At 37.2% G+C, this 15,344-nt stretch overlaps 1 protein-coding gene across 3 annotated transcripts; it reads left to right on the plus strand.

The window, feature by feature from the left end:
* Positions 1 to 39: 39 nt before the first annotated feature.
* Positions 40 to 14,796, plus strand: hmbox1b (homeobox containing 1 b). Of its 3 annotated transcripts, none has more exons than XM_051874584.1 (10): positions 40 to 206; positions 4,452 to 4,973; positions 6,311 to 6,396; positions 8,218 to 8,328; positions 8,911 to 9,064; positions 9,300 to 9,382; positions 9,513 to 9,608; positions 10,472 to 10,581; positions 10,891 to 10,974; positions 11,368 to 14,796. In XM_051874584.1, the coding sequence occupies exons 2-10, from the start codon at positions 4,453 to 4,455 to the stop codon at positions 11,509 to 11,511; spliced, it is 1,389 nt and encodes a 462-aa protein (XP_051730544.1). In that variant the 5' UTR covers positions 40 to 206; position 4,452; the 3' UTR covers positions 11,512 to 14,796. The 3 variants fall into 3 exon arrangements, with proteins under 3 accessions (XP_051730544.1, XP_051730545.1, XP_051730546.1); XM_051874585.1 differs by having other exon boundaries at positions 10,487 to 10,581; XM_051874586.1 differs by having other exon boundaries at positions 10,490 to 10,581.
* The last annotated feature ends 548 nt before the right edge of the window (positions 14,797 to 15,344 follow it).

A 15,344-nucleotide genomic window follows, 5' to 3' on the forward strand; every position in this document is an offset into this window, starting at 1 on the left:
CGTTCGCAATTAACTACATTTCCCGAGTCTGTCCGAGGCGCGCGGTGTGACGTCAGCGCGGCTGCTGTCAGTCAGACAAAGACAGTCAGTCAGTCAGTCAGGGCGAGTCTTCCTCACAACATCACATAAAATATCATCTTCATCACCCGACAGAGCGCATTAAATGATCTGCTGCGCTGAGATATTGTGTATTTTCCTCATTCCAGGTAAGAAATGTGATTTTATCCATGAGGAGAGTCAGTTTTGTGCTGGCTCGTGCTAAGCTAACTAGCCGCCTGGACAATTTAGTTCGTTTTGTTTATCTTGTTAAAAACGCACTTCGTGGTTTCATTTTAATCGACAAATGTATGTAGTTTAAATCTAGATAGGCTTGTTTACCTGTTTAGATAGTTTAAATAGTAATATAGTTGTCAGTTAATGAGTTATTTAGCCAGTTTTCCCAGTGTGAAAGTGCTGAACTCTTGTATTTATTTATGCACATTCTTCATATTTACTATTAAATATACACAAACAATCAGTACCTCGTTGAGATTTATATATGCATGTGTGCTGTTATTTAAAGCCCTTTTGGTGTCTCTTCGCAGAGGTCAGGACACGGATGAGTCATGCAAAACTTATTTTTGTTTATATAGACTGAAATTCCCCATTTGTATTATTTTATAACCGCGCGTTTAATATGTTTATGTTTCTTGTGCACGCTGGTTGTCTTTTTCTAATGCTGGATATGCAGTTGTGTTTCATGCATAAAGAGGATGGGCGTAGATCTGTGCATTTATCACTATCATATGACATGCATTTAGAAAATATTCATATTTTAAATACAGTCTGGGCTTTCACGGGTTGACTGAAGACCTTTGGAATGCAAGGCAGATGGAAGTGAATTTAAATGAACGTTATTTGTCAATAATCCTCATTGATCAGGAGTTTGCTGCATGGAGTTGCTCTGATCTGCATTCATAACTTGAGTTGTATCGAGATGCATGGAAAAAAGATTTATTTCCCTTTTGGGATGCGTCCTTTTGCATGCTACAATTCATAGAAGCTCCTGGTTTTAAACCATGGAGGTCATTTGCAACATCTAAATGAATAAATAAGCAAGTAAGCAGTATATTAACTTGTGATGCTTTAGATATTGCAGGGTTTAAAGGTTAGATTTACATGTTTAAGTCTGTTAATGTCCAGAAAACCTGTGCCAAACCATAACTCTGTACTTGCTGAAATGAAATGAATAATTGTTTACACACAGTTTACTACAACATGCACTACTATTTGTTGTTAGATTTTGGAAATGACAAATGGAGAACATGGCTGATGTTGATCTGTTGTCAAAACAAAAATATTGGTAATAAAAAAGTGCAAAAATCACACAATTTTCAGAATTGTGTTGCATTTCTACACAAGTAGTTCTTATGAAATGAAAAGAAGAAGGGCACATTGATTCTCATGTGGATTATTATTTTAAGCTTTGACTTGTGTGGTTGCAGTCAGATGAGCTGATGCACGTGTGCATGCGGTGCAGGTTTGCACCCTTGACTTGCAGTCTCTGCAGCTGTGCCCTCATAAAGAGCCCTGCAGTGAACGCCTGCAGTATTTAATGCTCCAGTGCCGGGTTTACGCATTTAACAGCGCCACATGAGCACTAATGCAGCAGGGCGTTGTGGGTTGAACCCCCTGTGCATGTTAAAGGATCGCATGCATGACATACTGTAAGGGCTTTTTCATGATGGTGATGGCGTTCTGTATCGCTTTCATTGCACACACAATTTCTGTCTCAGTCAAAGCCTCACAGCGATGTATTTTTAGAAACCCACAGTGGCTGCCACGTTCCTATCACAGACTTTTATAAGGATCATCTGAGATCTAAGTGGAAGCAATTATGCAGCACAAGAGCTCTCAGAGCCTTTTTTTTTTAATGGCAAGTGCTTTGGTTTCAGCTAAGGTTAACGGTTAACCTGTGTAAATATAGTAGGTCTGGAATAATGGAAAGCTCCACACTAGTGAGGAATTTCACAGCAAACCAGCGGCGCAACTGGGATGGTTAAGTTATAGGAGTTACTAAGTTGCCACAAGGGCTCTAGGCCACCAGTCTGTTATTAACTTTTCCATCCATTTTTTTCCGGGAACTGTAGCATAAAGATGAAATAAAGATTATTAGTAGTCAAGCATTGCTATTATTATTGCTCATATTATTTGGCAGATGATAAAATAGCAAAAAAATGTTTTAACGTGCAGCATAAGTGAGAACATGGTTAAAATGTAACCTGTAGCCTGGTTGGTTAGTCATCTATTACCGCCTAGTAATAATACAACTATGCATAACCATTAGCTTAATATAAAACCATGTGCTCTAGATTAGGAGGTTAAACAACACATGCTCCATATTTGCATTCTGCGCCTTAATCTGGAGTTACATAAACGCCATACTCATCAGTCATTGGGTGGTATGGTTTCCCTGACAACAGCGACAGTAATTGCTCGTGCTTGCTGATGAAAGCCGTCTTGAATAAACAGAATTTTAAGTAGGTCATATGAATCCTGCTTTTATCATCATAACTTGACTGCCATGAGATGGCGGAGTGCTTGAAATTATAATTAATTTCTCGTAAGATCTAAGTGAATTGTGGGTTTGTTCAGAATAGCGTACTAATTCCTACTGTTCTTGTAAGAAAATATGCTGTAGAAAGTGTATGGTATGTATACTGTGTGCACAGTAAGCAAATGAAACACTTCATATATGCACTCGACCTTCTGTTTCCAATGTGACAGACTAAAACAAATGACTTTGATACTGTTAACTCAGCTGTTACCTAGTACAATTCAGTAATTGAGTGAGTCATTTGATTGATTCAAACCGTATAAACATTAACTAATGCCGTTGAGAGTAATTTGTGAATCTGTTTTTATTAAAGAGAACCAGTGTCTAAAAGTCATTTGAATGTTCAAAGGTTCAGCAAAGTATAGGTTACCATACTACTCGGCCTTCACATGTCACTTTACTTTCCTTTTTTCCCCAATATGGGTTTTTTCATGGCAATTTAATGTATGAAAAAAGATGTACACAAAGCTGGGATGATAATTGGATGCCACTCACTTAATCATGCAACATTTGCAGGGAATATTACAAGAGTGTTGCAAATTAATGTTTGAAATATTTATTGTTGCATACTGTTATTTTTAATGCACACAGTATTTTTTTGTTTGTTTGTTTTACTAGCGTTTGACCATATGGATTTTAAAGGATTAGTTCACTTCAGAATTAAAATTTCCTGATAATTTACTCACCCCCATGTCATCCAAGATGTTCTTGTCTTTCTTTCTTCACTTGAAAAGAAATGAAGGTTTTTGAGGAAAACATTCCAGGATTTTTCTCCATATAGTGGACTTCACTGGGGTTCAACGGGTTGAAGGTCTAAACGTCAGTTTCAGTGCAGCTTCAAAGAGCTCTACATGATCCCAGACGAAACGATCATTCATTTTCTAAAAAAAAATAAAAAATTATATACTTTTTAACCACAAATGCTCGTCTTGCAATGCTCTGTGATGTGCCACGCATTACGTAATCATGTTGGAAAGGTCACGTGTGACGTAGGCGGAAGTATCAAGCAAGTGTTTACAAAGCGAACGTGCAAAGACTAAGTCAAACATCCTTTACAAAAAAAGGTATAACAATGGTGTCGGATGATTTTGAAGTTGGAGGAGAAAATAAGATGGAGTTTTTCACCCTACCACGGTACTTCCACCAATGTCACGCGTGACCTTTCTAACGTGATTACATAATACGTGGCAAGACGAGCATTATAAAAAGTATAAAAGTAAAAAGTTAAAAAGTATGTATATATTTATAATATAATTATTTTTTTTATTTTTTTAGAAAATGAACGATGGTTTCACTAGATAAGACCCTTATTCCTCGTCTGGGATCATGTAGAGCTCTTTGAAGCTGCACTGAAACTGACATTTGGACCTTCAACCCGTTGAACCCCAGTGAAGTCCACTAGATGGAGAAAAATCCTGGAATGTCCTGGAATCCTCAAAATCCTTAATTTTTTTTCAGCTGAAGAAGAAAGACATAAACATCTTGGATAACATGGAGATGAGTAAATTATCAGGAAATTTTAATTCCAAAGTGAACTAATCCTTTTAAATGCATTCTAAAGATCGGAATAATTCATAATAAATAATTATTAACAATATTTTGAAGTGCCCATGATAACAATATCGTGCGTGTTCATTATCGTGATGTATTGTATCCGGCACATATCTAGTTTTATCTTTATACCTTTTTTTTTTTATAATAGGGAGCATACAGCATGTACTACTACACAGTATGCAGTTCACAGACTCACAACTCTGAATGTAGCTTCTTCTCCTGTAATGGCCATTGATGTACATGTGATTGATGTGTATTGGGCTGCAAAGCAACAATAACGTTTGCTTCTGTGTCCCCTCAGAATGTCTCACTACACAGATGAGCCACGCTTCACCATCGAACAGATCGACCTGCTCCAGAGACTGCGGCGTACAGGTATGACCAAACCTGAGATCGTGCACGCCTTAGACACCCTGGAGCGACTCGACCGCGAGCACGGGGACAAATTCGGCCGGCGCGGCCCGTCAGACTCCAATGCCACCAACAGCACCACCTCCAGCACTACACCCACCTCAAACAACGCTAGCAGTGCCATTATGGCAACTTCCTCCACCACTTCCACAGCGACACAGACGCAGTTCCACGGTAACTTATCGCCGTCACCCAACAACAGTTACGCCACATCCCCGCCCGCAGTCTTACCCTCGCCAGTCTCTCTGGTCGCCATGGTGCAGAATGGGCGGGACGCTTTGGCGGCCACACCCAATGGGAAACTATCACCGAACCGTTGCCCGGTAAACAGCGCGGCGGCAATGAGGTCGTACGGGCTGGAGGGGTCAGAGGAGGACCTGGATATAGACGACAAGGTGGAGGAGCTCATGAGGTCAGTGTGGGTCGTTACGTTAACTGTTAACTGAACTTAAATAAAATATTAAAAAATGTAAACCTATTTTGTCAGCTAATTTTCAAAGCAACATTTTCATTTAGTTTAACTTGATTTACTAAAATAACTAAACTCAATTTAAATTAAACTAACTTATTTTTCATATTTAAAAACAAGTTCATAATATTTATTGTTGCTTTTTTAACAATAGAGAACATACAATATGTACTACACAGTGTTTTCTGTTTTACTAGCGTTTGAGCTATATGGATTTTAAATAATATTACATAAATATTTGTATAAAATTGCAAATTTTTTAATAAAAATAATAACGTATGTATGTATGTATTTTTAAATACATTTGCAACCATTTTAATTGCAGTCTGGAGCCCTAAAATGAATGTACCCCCCAAAAAAAACCCTCAAACTTATTTTATTTCAGCTATTTGTCAAAGCAACATTTCTCAACTATAGACCTTATGTAGCCCCGCTGCGATCGTTGTGTTCTGTCTTCCGGTTTGTATTTCCACAGCATGAAGGTAAGATCTTGCGGATTTACAAATGAACCGCTCATTTTAAAATCTTGCCAGTCTACTGACATTTATGACATCCGACATCACAAATGCCCATGATAACTTTCATTAAAGGGTTAGTTCACCCAAAAATTGTCATCATTCACTCACCCTCAAGTTGTTCTAAACCTGTATAAATTTCGTTGTTCTGTTGAACACAAAAGAAGATATTTAGAAGAATGTTGGTATTCAAACAGTTGCTGGTCCCCATTGACTTCCATAGTAGGAAAAAAAACAAAAACAATATGGAAACGATCAGTCATTCCAAAAAACTATGGAAGTCAATGGGGACCAGCAACTGTTTGGTTACCGACATTACCACAGAACTAAGAAACTCAAACAGGTTTGGAACAACTTGAGGGTGAGTAAATGACAAAATTTTCATTTTTGGGTGAACTATCCCTTTACTTCTACAATAAGTAAATCCACTTCACCAGCTAATTACTTTTCGACAGTGATGCCATAGAAATATACAGACCTACGGCGAAAACAAAAGTTCAAACACAAAATTCTAAAGATATCGGTGCGCTTGCTTGTAAGGTCTATACTATAAACTGAACTATAATAGTATCTCAGTGACACTAAAAGAATTCTGGTGAAGAACTCATTCTGAACCTGACCTGAATTTAGCACCATCAAATTGTGATTGTGTTTACCAGGTGTAAACAGGGTCATTTTGCTCTGAGACAGTGTGCGATGAGTTTGATAACTGAATCTTCACATACGTCATGTTGTTGTGGTGTTTGTGTCCGGTGATGTGTGCAGGCGGGACAGCACCCTGGTGAAGGAGGAAATCAAAGCCTTTCTGGGCAACAGACGTATCTCGCAGGCTGTGGTGGCTCAGGTCACAGGTCAGTCCGTCATCACCCCAATTTGTAAAAACATGCATTAATGCACTTACAATACAAGTCAATGAGGCTATACATTGTACTGGAATAAACATTAAAATACACACAGAACAGCTACAAGACAAAACATTAGGATGGTACTATTACAAGGTTTGACAATAAGGACAGCCCAGTGGCCAAGTTTATCATTTGCATCATACATTTTTAAGTCTTGCCAATTTCAACATTCAAGCAGTTTTAAGCCATGTAAGCACAAGATGTGAAAGAGAATTTTCTTCCAAAGCGTGCGCAGAAAGCCGCCTCTCAGACAGCGTGTTTTTTTTTTTTTGTATTACAAGTTTTCTGATTTTTTTTTTTTTTTTTTAAATATGCAAATGATGCATTATCTAATTAAATATGCACTAATTTGCATAAAGCTCCAGAACAGAAATCTGAACGTTGTAGAAAGCCAGGTTCAGAATTCATTTAATTTTGTTGACATATTAAAGGTTTTTACAGAGGGGATTTTAGATATCTCTTTTCATCAGAAAATATTGTCAACAGCCAGAAAAAAAAAATCTATATTTTTTTTTTTAACAAATAAAATATTTAATATATTAGGCAAATGATATATGCAGAAATCCCTCTGTAAAACCTTCAGAATAGAGATGGGAATAAAGTTTGGTGTATGTAAAGCTGCAGAAGTGGAGATTTCTGACACAGTGCAGAAGAAAAATCTCACGGCCTTTAAGACGCAAATAGATAAAGTGTAATAAAATCAACACTTAAATGACACTCAAAAGACAGTAGCTCAATATCTCAAAATTGACCAGTGCCTAAAAAAAAAACTACCTAATAAACCTGCTGCTATTTGTGTTCATAATAATCAAACAAAATACAAAGAGAAAATCGCTCACTGCTCTTAACTTTTGTAGCTTTTGTAATAAGTATTAATCTATATTTAATTTATACAATAAAGTATTGAATAAAATACCCAGACTAGCAGAACTAGGAAGTTCACCAGACGTTCATCTGCCAAGGATCGTAGTCCCACTGCTAGAGGGTTTAGACTTCACAGCTCAAAATTACACTTCAAAGCTCATTTAACACTTATAAAACGGATAGTTTTGGTCCTTGATTCTGATTAGTTGAGCTGCATTCGAAGCTGTTGTAAATTCCTCTACAAACATACACCCGTGACCTCATTACATCAGTATTACTGCACCAGAGCTTAAATAAAGTAAATAAAAAAAACAAAAAAATAAGCCGTGGTTTACAGTGAATTTAGACAGCTATGGGGCGTTGGTAGGCACGACTTGGAGCAGAGCTTGAGGCTTATTGCTGTTTTGTACTGAAGCATTTGTACAAGCGGAGTTAAACTGATTGTCTGTGGTAATTGGCAGCGTGTCACAGATGATGTTTTGAAACTGGAATATTCCTTAAATCACTGTGTCCTAAACATTTGTGATGCGGCAAGTGATAAATCTTTGTTTTTTGTTTTTTTGTTCCCGAAGATCCACAACCGCAACAAATGTCTAGATCATTTTATTGGTAATTTGGTTTCCAGTTTTGTCACACGCCGCTGTGTGAAGCTCATCTTTTTCCACATAGCTTTATATTAAACATTATGTTCTGATTAACTAAGAGTTTGTCACTTCACAGCATTTTTCTTTTAGCGAGGACAGAACAATCATCTACAATAGATTTAATCATAATTACTAAACAGAAATAGAACTATGAATGTTCTTTGTGAGATGGTCTGTCATTTTGTCATTATTCTGAGCATTCTTTCATCGCTCGTTGCATTAATTTGTTATTGATTTATATTCTCTTTCTCTGTGTCAGGCATCAGTCAGAGCAGAATCTCTCACTGGCTCCTCCAGCAAGGCTCAGATCTCAGCGAACAGAAGAAACGAGCTTTCTACCGCTGGTACCAGCTTGAGAAGACCACGCCAGGTTAACAGACTTCACTTGTTTTGAATTTGCTGTAGGTTGGTAGATCTACAAAGATAAGGTTGAATCCAAGTACTGGCCGAATTGTTTGTGTGCACTACCATTCAGAAGTTTGAGATAATGACGTTTTAATAGAAGAAATGAATACTTTTATTCAGTAAGGATGCATTAAATTGATCAAAAGTGACAGTAAAGACATTTATAATGTTACAAAATATTTCTTTCAAATAAATGCTGTTCTATTCATCAAAGAATCCTGGAAAAAAAAATGTATCATGGTTTCCACAAAAATATGAAGCAGCACAACTGTTCAGAAATGTTTCTTAAGCAGCAAATCAACCTATTAGAATGATTTCTGAAGGATCATGTGACACTGAAGACTGGAGTAATGATGCTGAAAATTCAGCTTTGCCATCAGAGGAATAAATTATATTTTAAAATATATTCAAATAGACAATATTGCTGTTTTTACTGTATTTTTGATCAAATAAATGCAGCCTTGGTGAGACTTCTTTCAAAAACATTAAAAATAAACTTATTAAAATTAAAAAATAAACTTTTGAATGATAGCATATATATTTTCAGGTGCCACACTAAATATGCGACCCACCCCTGTATCTCTGGATGAGATGGAGTGGCGTCAGACTCCGCCCCCCATAAGCTCCACCCCTGGAAGCTTCCGTCTGCGCAGAGGCAGTCGATTCACCTGGAGGAAGGAATGTCTCGCTGTGATGGAGAGGTAAGACAGACAGAGAAATGTCTGAAAAACTGAAACTCTTTGTCAATGTTAGGTCTCAGTAACATTTCAAATTAGAAATAAAATCTGACAACACCACCATAATAAAATGCACTTTTTTCTTTCTTTTAAGCTCAAATCATGCCAACAAACAGGCTGGTCTAGCAAACTGTAGGCTGTTTATAGTTAAAAAACCATAGCTATCCTTTTGAAATGATCCATTTTGTTCTCTCCTCAGTTATTTCAGTGATAATCAGTATCCAGATGAAGCCAAACGAGAGGAGATCGCCAATGCCTGCAATGCTGTTATTCAGAAACCAGGTAGAAACGCTGGTGTCTCTGAACCTGCACAGCTGTGTTTGTGACATTTATCTGTTGCACTACAAATTAACCGTTATATTTTTATTCTCACAATCATCTCTGACCTTTCAATCTTGTTTTTCCTGCCTAGGAAAGAAGTTGTCTGACTTGGAAAGAGTCACGTCCTTAAAAGTGTACAACTGGTTTGCCAATCGACGCAAAGAGATCAAGAGGAGGGCCAATATTGGTAACGTGTTTTAGTTGATTTTAGAGTTGTCAAAAGTACCGACTTCGGTACCTAGTCGGTACTGAAATTTTAAAAATGTGACGAGCGCTTTGAGCGCTGTTGTGTGGATTCGTAAACAACTCTGATTGGCCATTGTGTTCACAGCTCATCGGATATGCCTGTGATTGGCTTCAATGATCAACGCTGTAAAAACATAGTAAAAAGTCATCAATGACGCTCTTCACCCAGCGCTTACACAGATACACACGGGAGCATTTGAAAGCAGGCGTGTATCGCGGACCATTCTGCTTTTAAGCGCTCCCACTCGCGCTTTTAAAACACTTTCAAATTCAAACACTTCTGTGTGCTTTCAAACGCTGCCGTACGTTGATCATTGAAGCCAATCACAGACATATCCGATGAGCGCGTCAACACAATGGCCAATCAGAGGTGTTTACGAATCCGCTCAACAGCGCTCAAAGCGTCACATTTTTAAAATTTCAGTACCGAAACTTGATTTTGTCCTTTTGACAACTTTTGACAAGTTGATTTATATTAGTGTTATTTTATAGTTTTTATAATAAATTAAAAAAATTCATTTTTATTTCAGTTTTAGTTATTTTAGTACATGAAGTTAAACTAAATTAAAATGAGAAATGTTTCATTGGCCGAAATAAAAATACATTTTAAATATTTTATTTTATGGTTTTAGTTAACTATAATAACCCTGATTTATATGTAGTAAAATACATTTGAAATTATTTCATTGTCTTATGGTCAAATCAGTCAGGAGTTTACTGGTTGGTTTGTTGGTAGTGAATCGTTTGCTAATGTTCGCTTGTTGTGGAAGTGGTTTTTAAAGAGTTTCAGATGTTTCATGACAGGGTCTTTTTTCCAAGAAGCCACAATCCTGGAAAGCCACGGAATAGATGTGCAGAGTCCTGGAGGACACTCCAACAGCGACGACGTCGACGCTAACGACTACAACGAGCAGGTGAGCGAATCCAACCACTCAGCAGGGTTGCCAGGTTTTCACAACAAAACCCGCCTAATTGCTACTCAAAACTAGCCCAATCGCGGGCTCCCCGATAAAAAATCGCGTTCCAGAGTCGCTTCAACCCGCAGACATGAAAAACAACCTGCGGCAACCTTGTTAAAGTATCCCAATTCCGCAGGAAAACCGCAGACTTGGCAACACTGTGACTCAGATTCATCATCTTTTTTACTTTTAGATCAGAATCTGTTGAATGTGAGATTTTTATCACAATTGCTAGAGCTGATCTTCATTCTGATTTCATTACAGGGTTGTGATGTTACCTATTTTGAAAAGAGAAGTGTGAACAGACCTTTTGGTTACTACCGTCTGGAACCCACCTCACCAACACAGGTATCACATGAAAACAAAGAACATCACACACACTTTATACATGCAAATAATCAAAACTCACGATAAATTAAATGAAGACACTCTTAAAGAAAAGTCTCAAAGGTACAGAAGCAAAAACCAGCCTGCTGAATGCTAAGGGTCAGAGAGTGAGAGTAAAAAAAATGGCCACAGATTAAATTACGATTAACATTATAAGTACATTTCTGGGGATAAAAATCCATCCATCCGACCAATGCGAGGGATCATTATTATATATACCGATTAATTGTTAAAAATGAAATCAAATCTAGAATTTTGCTATAAACTATAAAAAAATATATATTTTGTATTTTTGTAACCTGGCATTGAAAGTTTCAGTGACGCAGTTGCTAATTCACATACTTGTCTCTTAAGGATGACGCCGGTAATCACGCAGACCACCAGGACCCCATCTCTCTCGCCGTGGAGATGGCAGCTGTCAATCACAGCATCCTCGCCCTGTCCCGCCCAGGAGGCGTGGCCAGTGAAATCAAAACAGAAGCACTGGATGATGACTGAGGAAGACTGCAGGACGATGAGAATCAATGTGTGGATGTTTGCAGACGTGTTCATGGGGCAATGACCAAATCAGCGCTCTGTCTCAAGCTTTTAGATTCTAATATCGCCTGCCATCGACACTCCTGCTGAACCACTACACAAACCCAGAGTACAGGACAAGTGGACGGTTGTTCCACCATGTTGGTCCATCACCTACGGCTCTTATTTAAGCCTCCCGAACCCTTGCAGAGAAGCTGACCCAAACCTCATACCTCATTCCAGTTCCAGTAACTCGTATAATGTTCGTGTGCTTCCTGTCTCTGTGCTCCAGTAACTCTCATCCCCTCGTTCTCACGGATAAGCTCAAGGCAGATCGTTTAGGAGAGAGGTGAGTCTGATAGCAAAACGTGCAGAGACGTTTTCAGACGGCAAAGCTGTACTTTATTTCCACTCTGGTTCAATGATGAACTCTTCCATTCCCACTACAGATGTTCTCAGTTAACTGGTTTAATGTTTCTTTTTGTATGGTATTTCATCAAACAGCAATTGGGTGAATCTCATGAAAACTGTAAACGTATTTCACCAAAAATGAAAGGGAGAGAAAATAAAAAATATATTTATTTTGCAAAGAAAAAATGTTTTGAGGACCACTAAGATAGTTTTTTTTTTTTTTTTTGCAAATTTTCCTCACTGTAATCAGGGCTTGACATTAACATCTGCCAACACACCAAGTGTGGGTGTATTTCAGCAGTGACGTGTAACGCAGTCACTCCTACTAGCCGCTTTGGCGGGATGAATTTTATATATAATATATACATTTTTCAATTGTAGCCTTTTAAAAAGGCATCTGAAATAAACTAAGTGCAATGTAGTGTTGTCAAAAATATCATTTTTTTTTTTTTATACATATCAATACTGAAATATCTGAAACGCTTCCAATACTAATTTTCCACAGAATTGATACACAATACCAGCTGCTCTTTCTCTCTCATCTCTCCGACAGCGAGTTGAAAGAAACCCACCTCGTTTCATTTGCTCTGGATGAATATTGTTGTTGTTACAGGGCTTGAATTTCGCTTATTCCGCATAATTTTACTCATTCCCACAGATTTTGTTCTCACACCCAAAGTGTGGCACACCTCTCAGTACTAAATTTAGTTATTTTTCACTGCTTATTGCGCTTAAACAGTCAAATACACACAAAATAATGCCAAAAAGGTGATCTTGGCGAGTATTCATGTAAACACAGTCAGTTGTTTTAAGTGAACATAAACAGTTGAGAAAGAAAACGCATGTGTAACAGTATAATGGATCTCTGCGTCAGGTCTTAAAGTGACAGCAGCCTAATATACCTGCTGCCAAATTATGAGATAATATTAAAAATATCTATATGGCAGTCTTTCCCATGGTATCAAAGTCAAAATTGTGGCCAGTGAAAATGCTGAGTAACTTTGGGAAACCACTAGCCACAGTGACTGGAGAGCAAAAAAGTTAATGTCAAGCCCTGACTGTAATGCAGGAAAAATAAATTTCAATTGGAAAAAAGAAAAAAAAAAAAAAACAATTTTGTTGGAAAATATGCAGAAGTGCCATAAAAATTCATGCAAAAATGTATGATTTTCATTTTGATTTGCAGGTGATTTTTTTTTTTTTTTTTTTTTGTGAAATTCACCCAACTGCATTACACTGTACTTTCATGGGCAAAGGGGGAAACTGAATTATAATCATAGTAAAACTTGAAAGATGTGGTTACATAACCGCCAAAGCGCAAGTTGTTCTGTGCAAAAGCTAAAGTCTCCTAGACTCTAAATGAACCTGCAAAGAGAGACTTCCTTCAGCTTCCTTTAATGTCCAGCATTACCCACAGTCGATTAAAGCATTATTCTTATGTTTGTATTTATTTAACGTTTATGTTTTTATTTACGTACGTGCAATTCACTCAAAGAGTCGAGACCGAAGCATCTGTTCTCATTGTGTTTGGATATCTAGATCTAAAGACGTCAACGTGAAATACCATTCCTCTAAAATTGTTGGCTCAAGGCGACAGCAGTCAGAACTCCCCAGTGCATAATGATGCTGCGTCCTCAAGGCTTTATTATTATTATTATTGTGAAATGACATCAGAATTTCACAGTGTTCAAGAGAGACTGACTAATAAATGTTTCCTCTGCTGCCACAGAGATTCTGAGAGTCTGAACTCTCATCTAACATAAGCTTGGTTCCAAAATGTAGCTTAATGTATTCAGAAAAGGTTCTAAAAGAACTTTATTCACTCGCAGGGCTTCATTCATTTTATAAAAAGTGAGCAGAACAAATAATTCGTAGAACAATTCTTGCGTAAATTATGTTTTAAAGTCATTCTCACATAAATGATCAAATTCAACTCAAAACGACAATTACGTAAGAATGGTTTTGACAAAAAATCGTTCTGCCCGTGTCATGAATGAAGCCCTGATTATATGTATCCTTCCTCTATCTTCCTGTGTACAATTGTTCAATTGATATTTACGAAATGACAGGATTCTTTTTATTTGATTGTTTTACACAGTTTTTGTTTTATGTTCAGAGCAGTCTCCTGAAGCGTGTCTGATTCAGATGAAGCACCCCCTTCACTTAAGAAACTCACTATTTTATTTGCCACATTTTTTTATTTCAAGTTTGTTGAATATGAACATTGTAGCGATGTACAAAAAATGTCTTTCTACTGCTGTAATGTTCAGATGCCCTTTTACAGTTGTATTTCAATTTATAGAACAAGAAAAAAAAAACTTAAGGAAGGAAACTTCCTTGTTCATGGCTGTGTGTCATTAGAGCCAATGTGCCAAACTGCAGTATGACGTCGAGTATTGACATTTATATTTTCTCACAGTGACATACTACGAATGACTCGTTCTGTTGTCTCAAGTGTTTGATTCCAGAGCAGCAGTTTTATTCTGTGAACCCATAACGTAACCCTGCTGGTTTAAAGGGGGTGCTTTCCATTTAGTTCTTCAGAGTGCATTTTCATATGTCTATACATGAAAAATCTATAGGCTTATAAAAGCAACTGTATAAATACAGTAACTATGAATTTAAAGATTGTTTGAATCAAATAATTCTATGATTTCAAAAGCATTCTGTTCTGAATCATCTGTATCTCCATTTAAGAATTTAGTGCCTTTTTTGGACAGTAGACTGTTCTGTAAGTATACTATAGTATATATATGAACTTTTTGTACAGTTTCTTTGTTTAAAATGACTTTTTTTAAAACTTGTGTTTATTTTAGTACTTTATCTTCTGGAAAATAAAGGTATATTGATGATCAAGCATGTGATTTTATTCTTTCATGTTTTAAGAGTTCAAGTAGGGATGCACCAATTTTCGGGCGATACCGATAACACTTTATAATTGAAAGCCGATAACTGATATATTGGCTAATAAATCTAAATCCAAATTTTTATATAATTTGAGAGCCTGATTACAAAAACAAAAGTTTCACTATTAAAAGCCATGACCCAAGCAATAACGAGTTTACCACTGAACTTTACTGTGGGAACCAGGCACTTCTCACTGTACTCCTCCTCTAGCAACACCAGAACATTTTGGATGCTGTTAGAGCCTAAATTATTGATTTGGTCTCATGAGACTAAAGTATTGATTCCCAGAATCTATATTTTGTAAATATGGGCTTTGGAAATGGCTTACTGACTTTGTGCTTTGGCTACAGTAGGTAGTTCCAGTGAGAACAACAACCATGCATGTCACTTCTGCAGGCTGCATCTTACTCTGGAGATAAACAGTCACTCTTTTCATAGCTTTTGCTGGCTCTGAGACACTCACTTGGTATTTCTCCTGCTCTTTGTCTAGCAAAAAA

This window comes from Ctenopharyngodon idella, chromosome 20 (assembly GCF_019924925.1).
Source record: "Ctenopharyngodon idella isolate HZGC_01 chromosome 20, HZGC01, whole genome shotgun sequence".
Classification (NCBI taxonomy): Eukaryota; Metazoa; Chordata; class Actinopteri; order Cypriniformes; family Xenocyprididae; genus Ctenopharyngodon; species Ctenopharyngodon idella.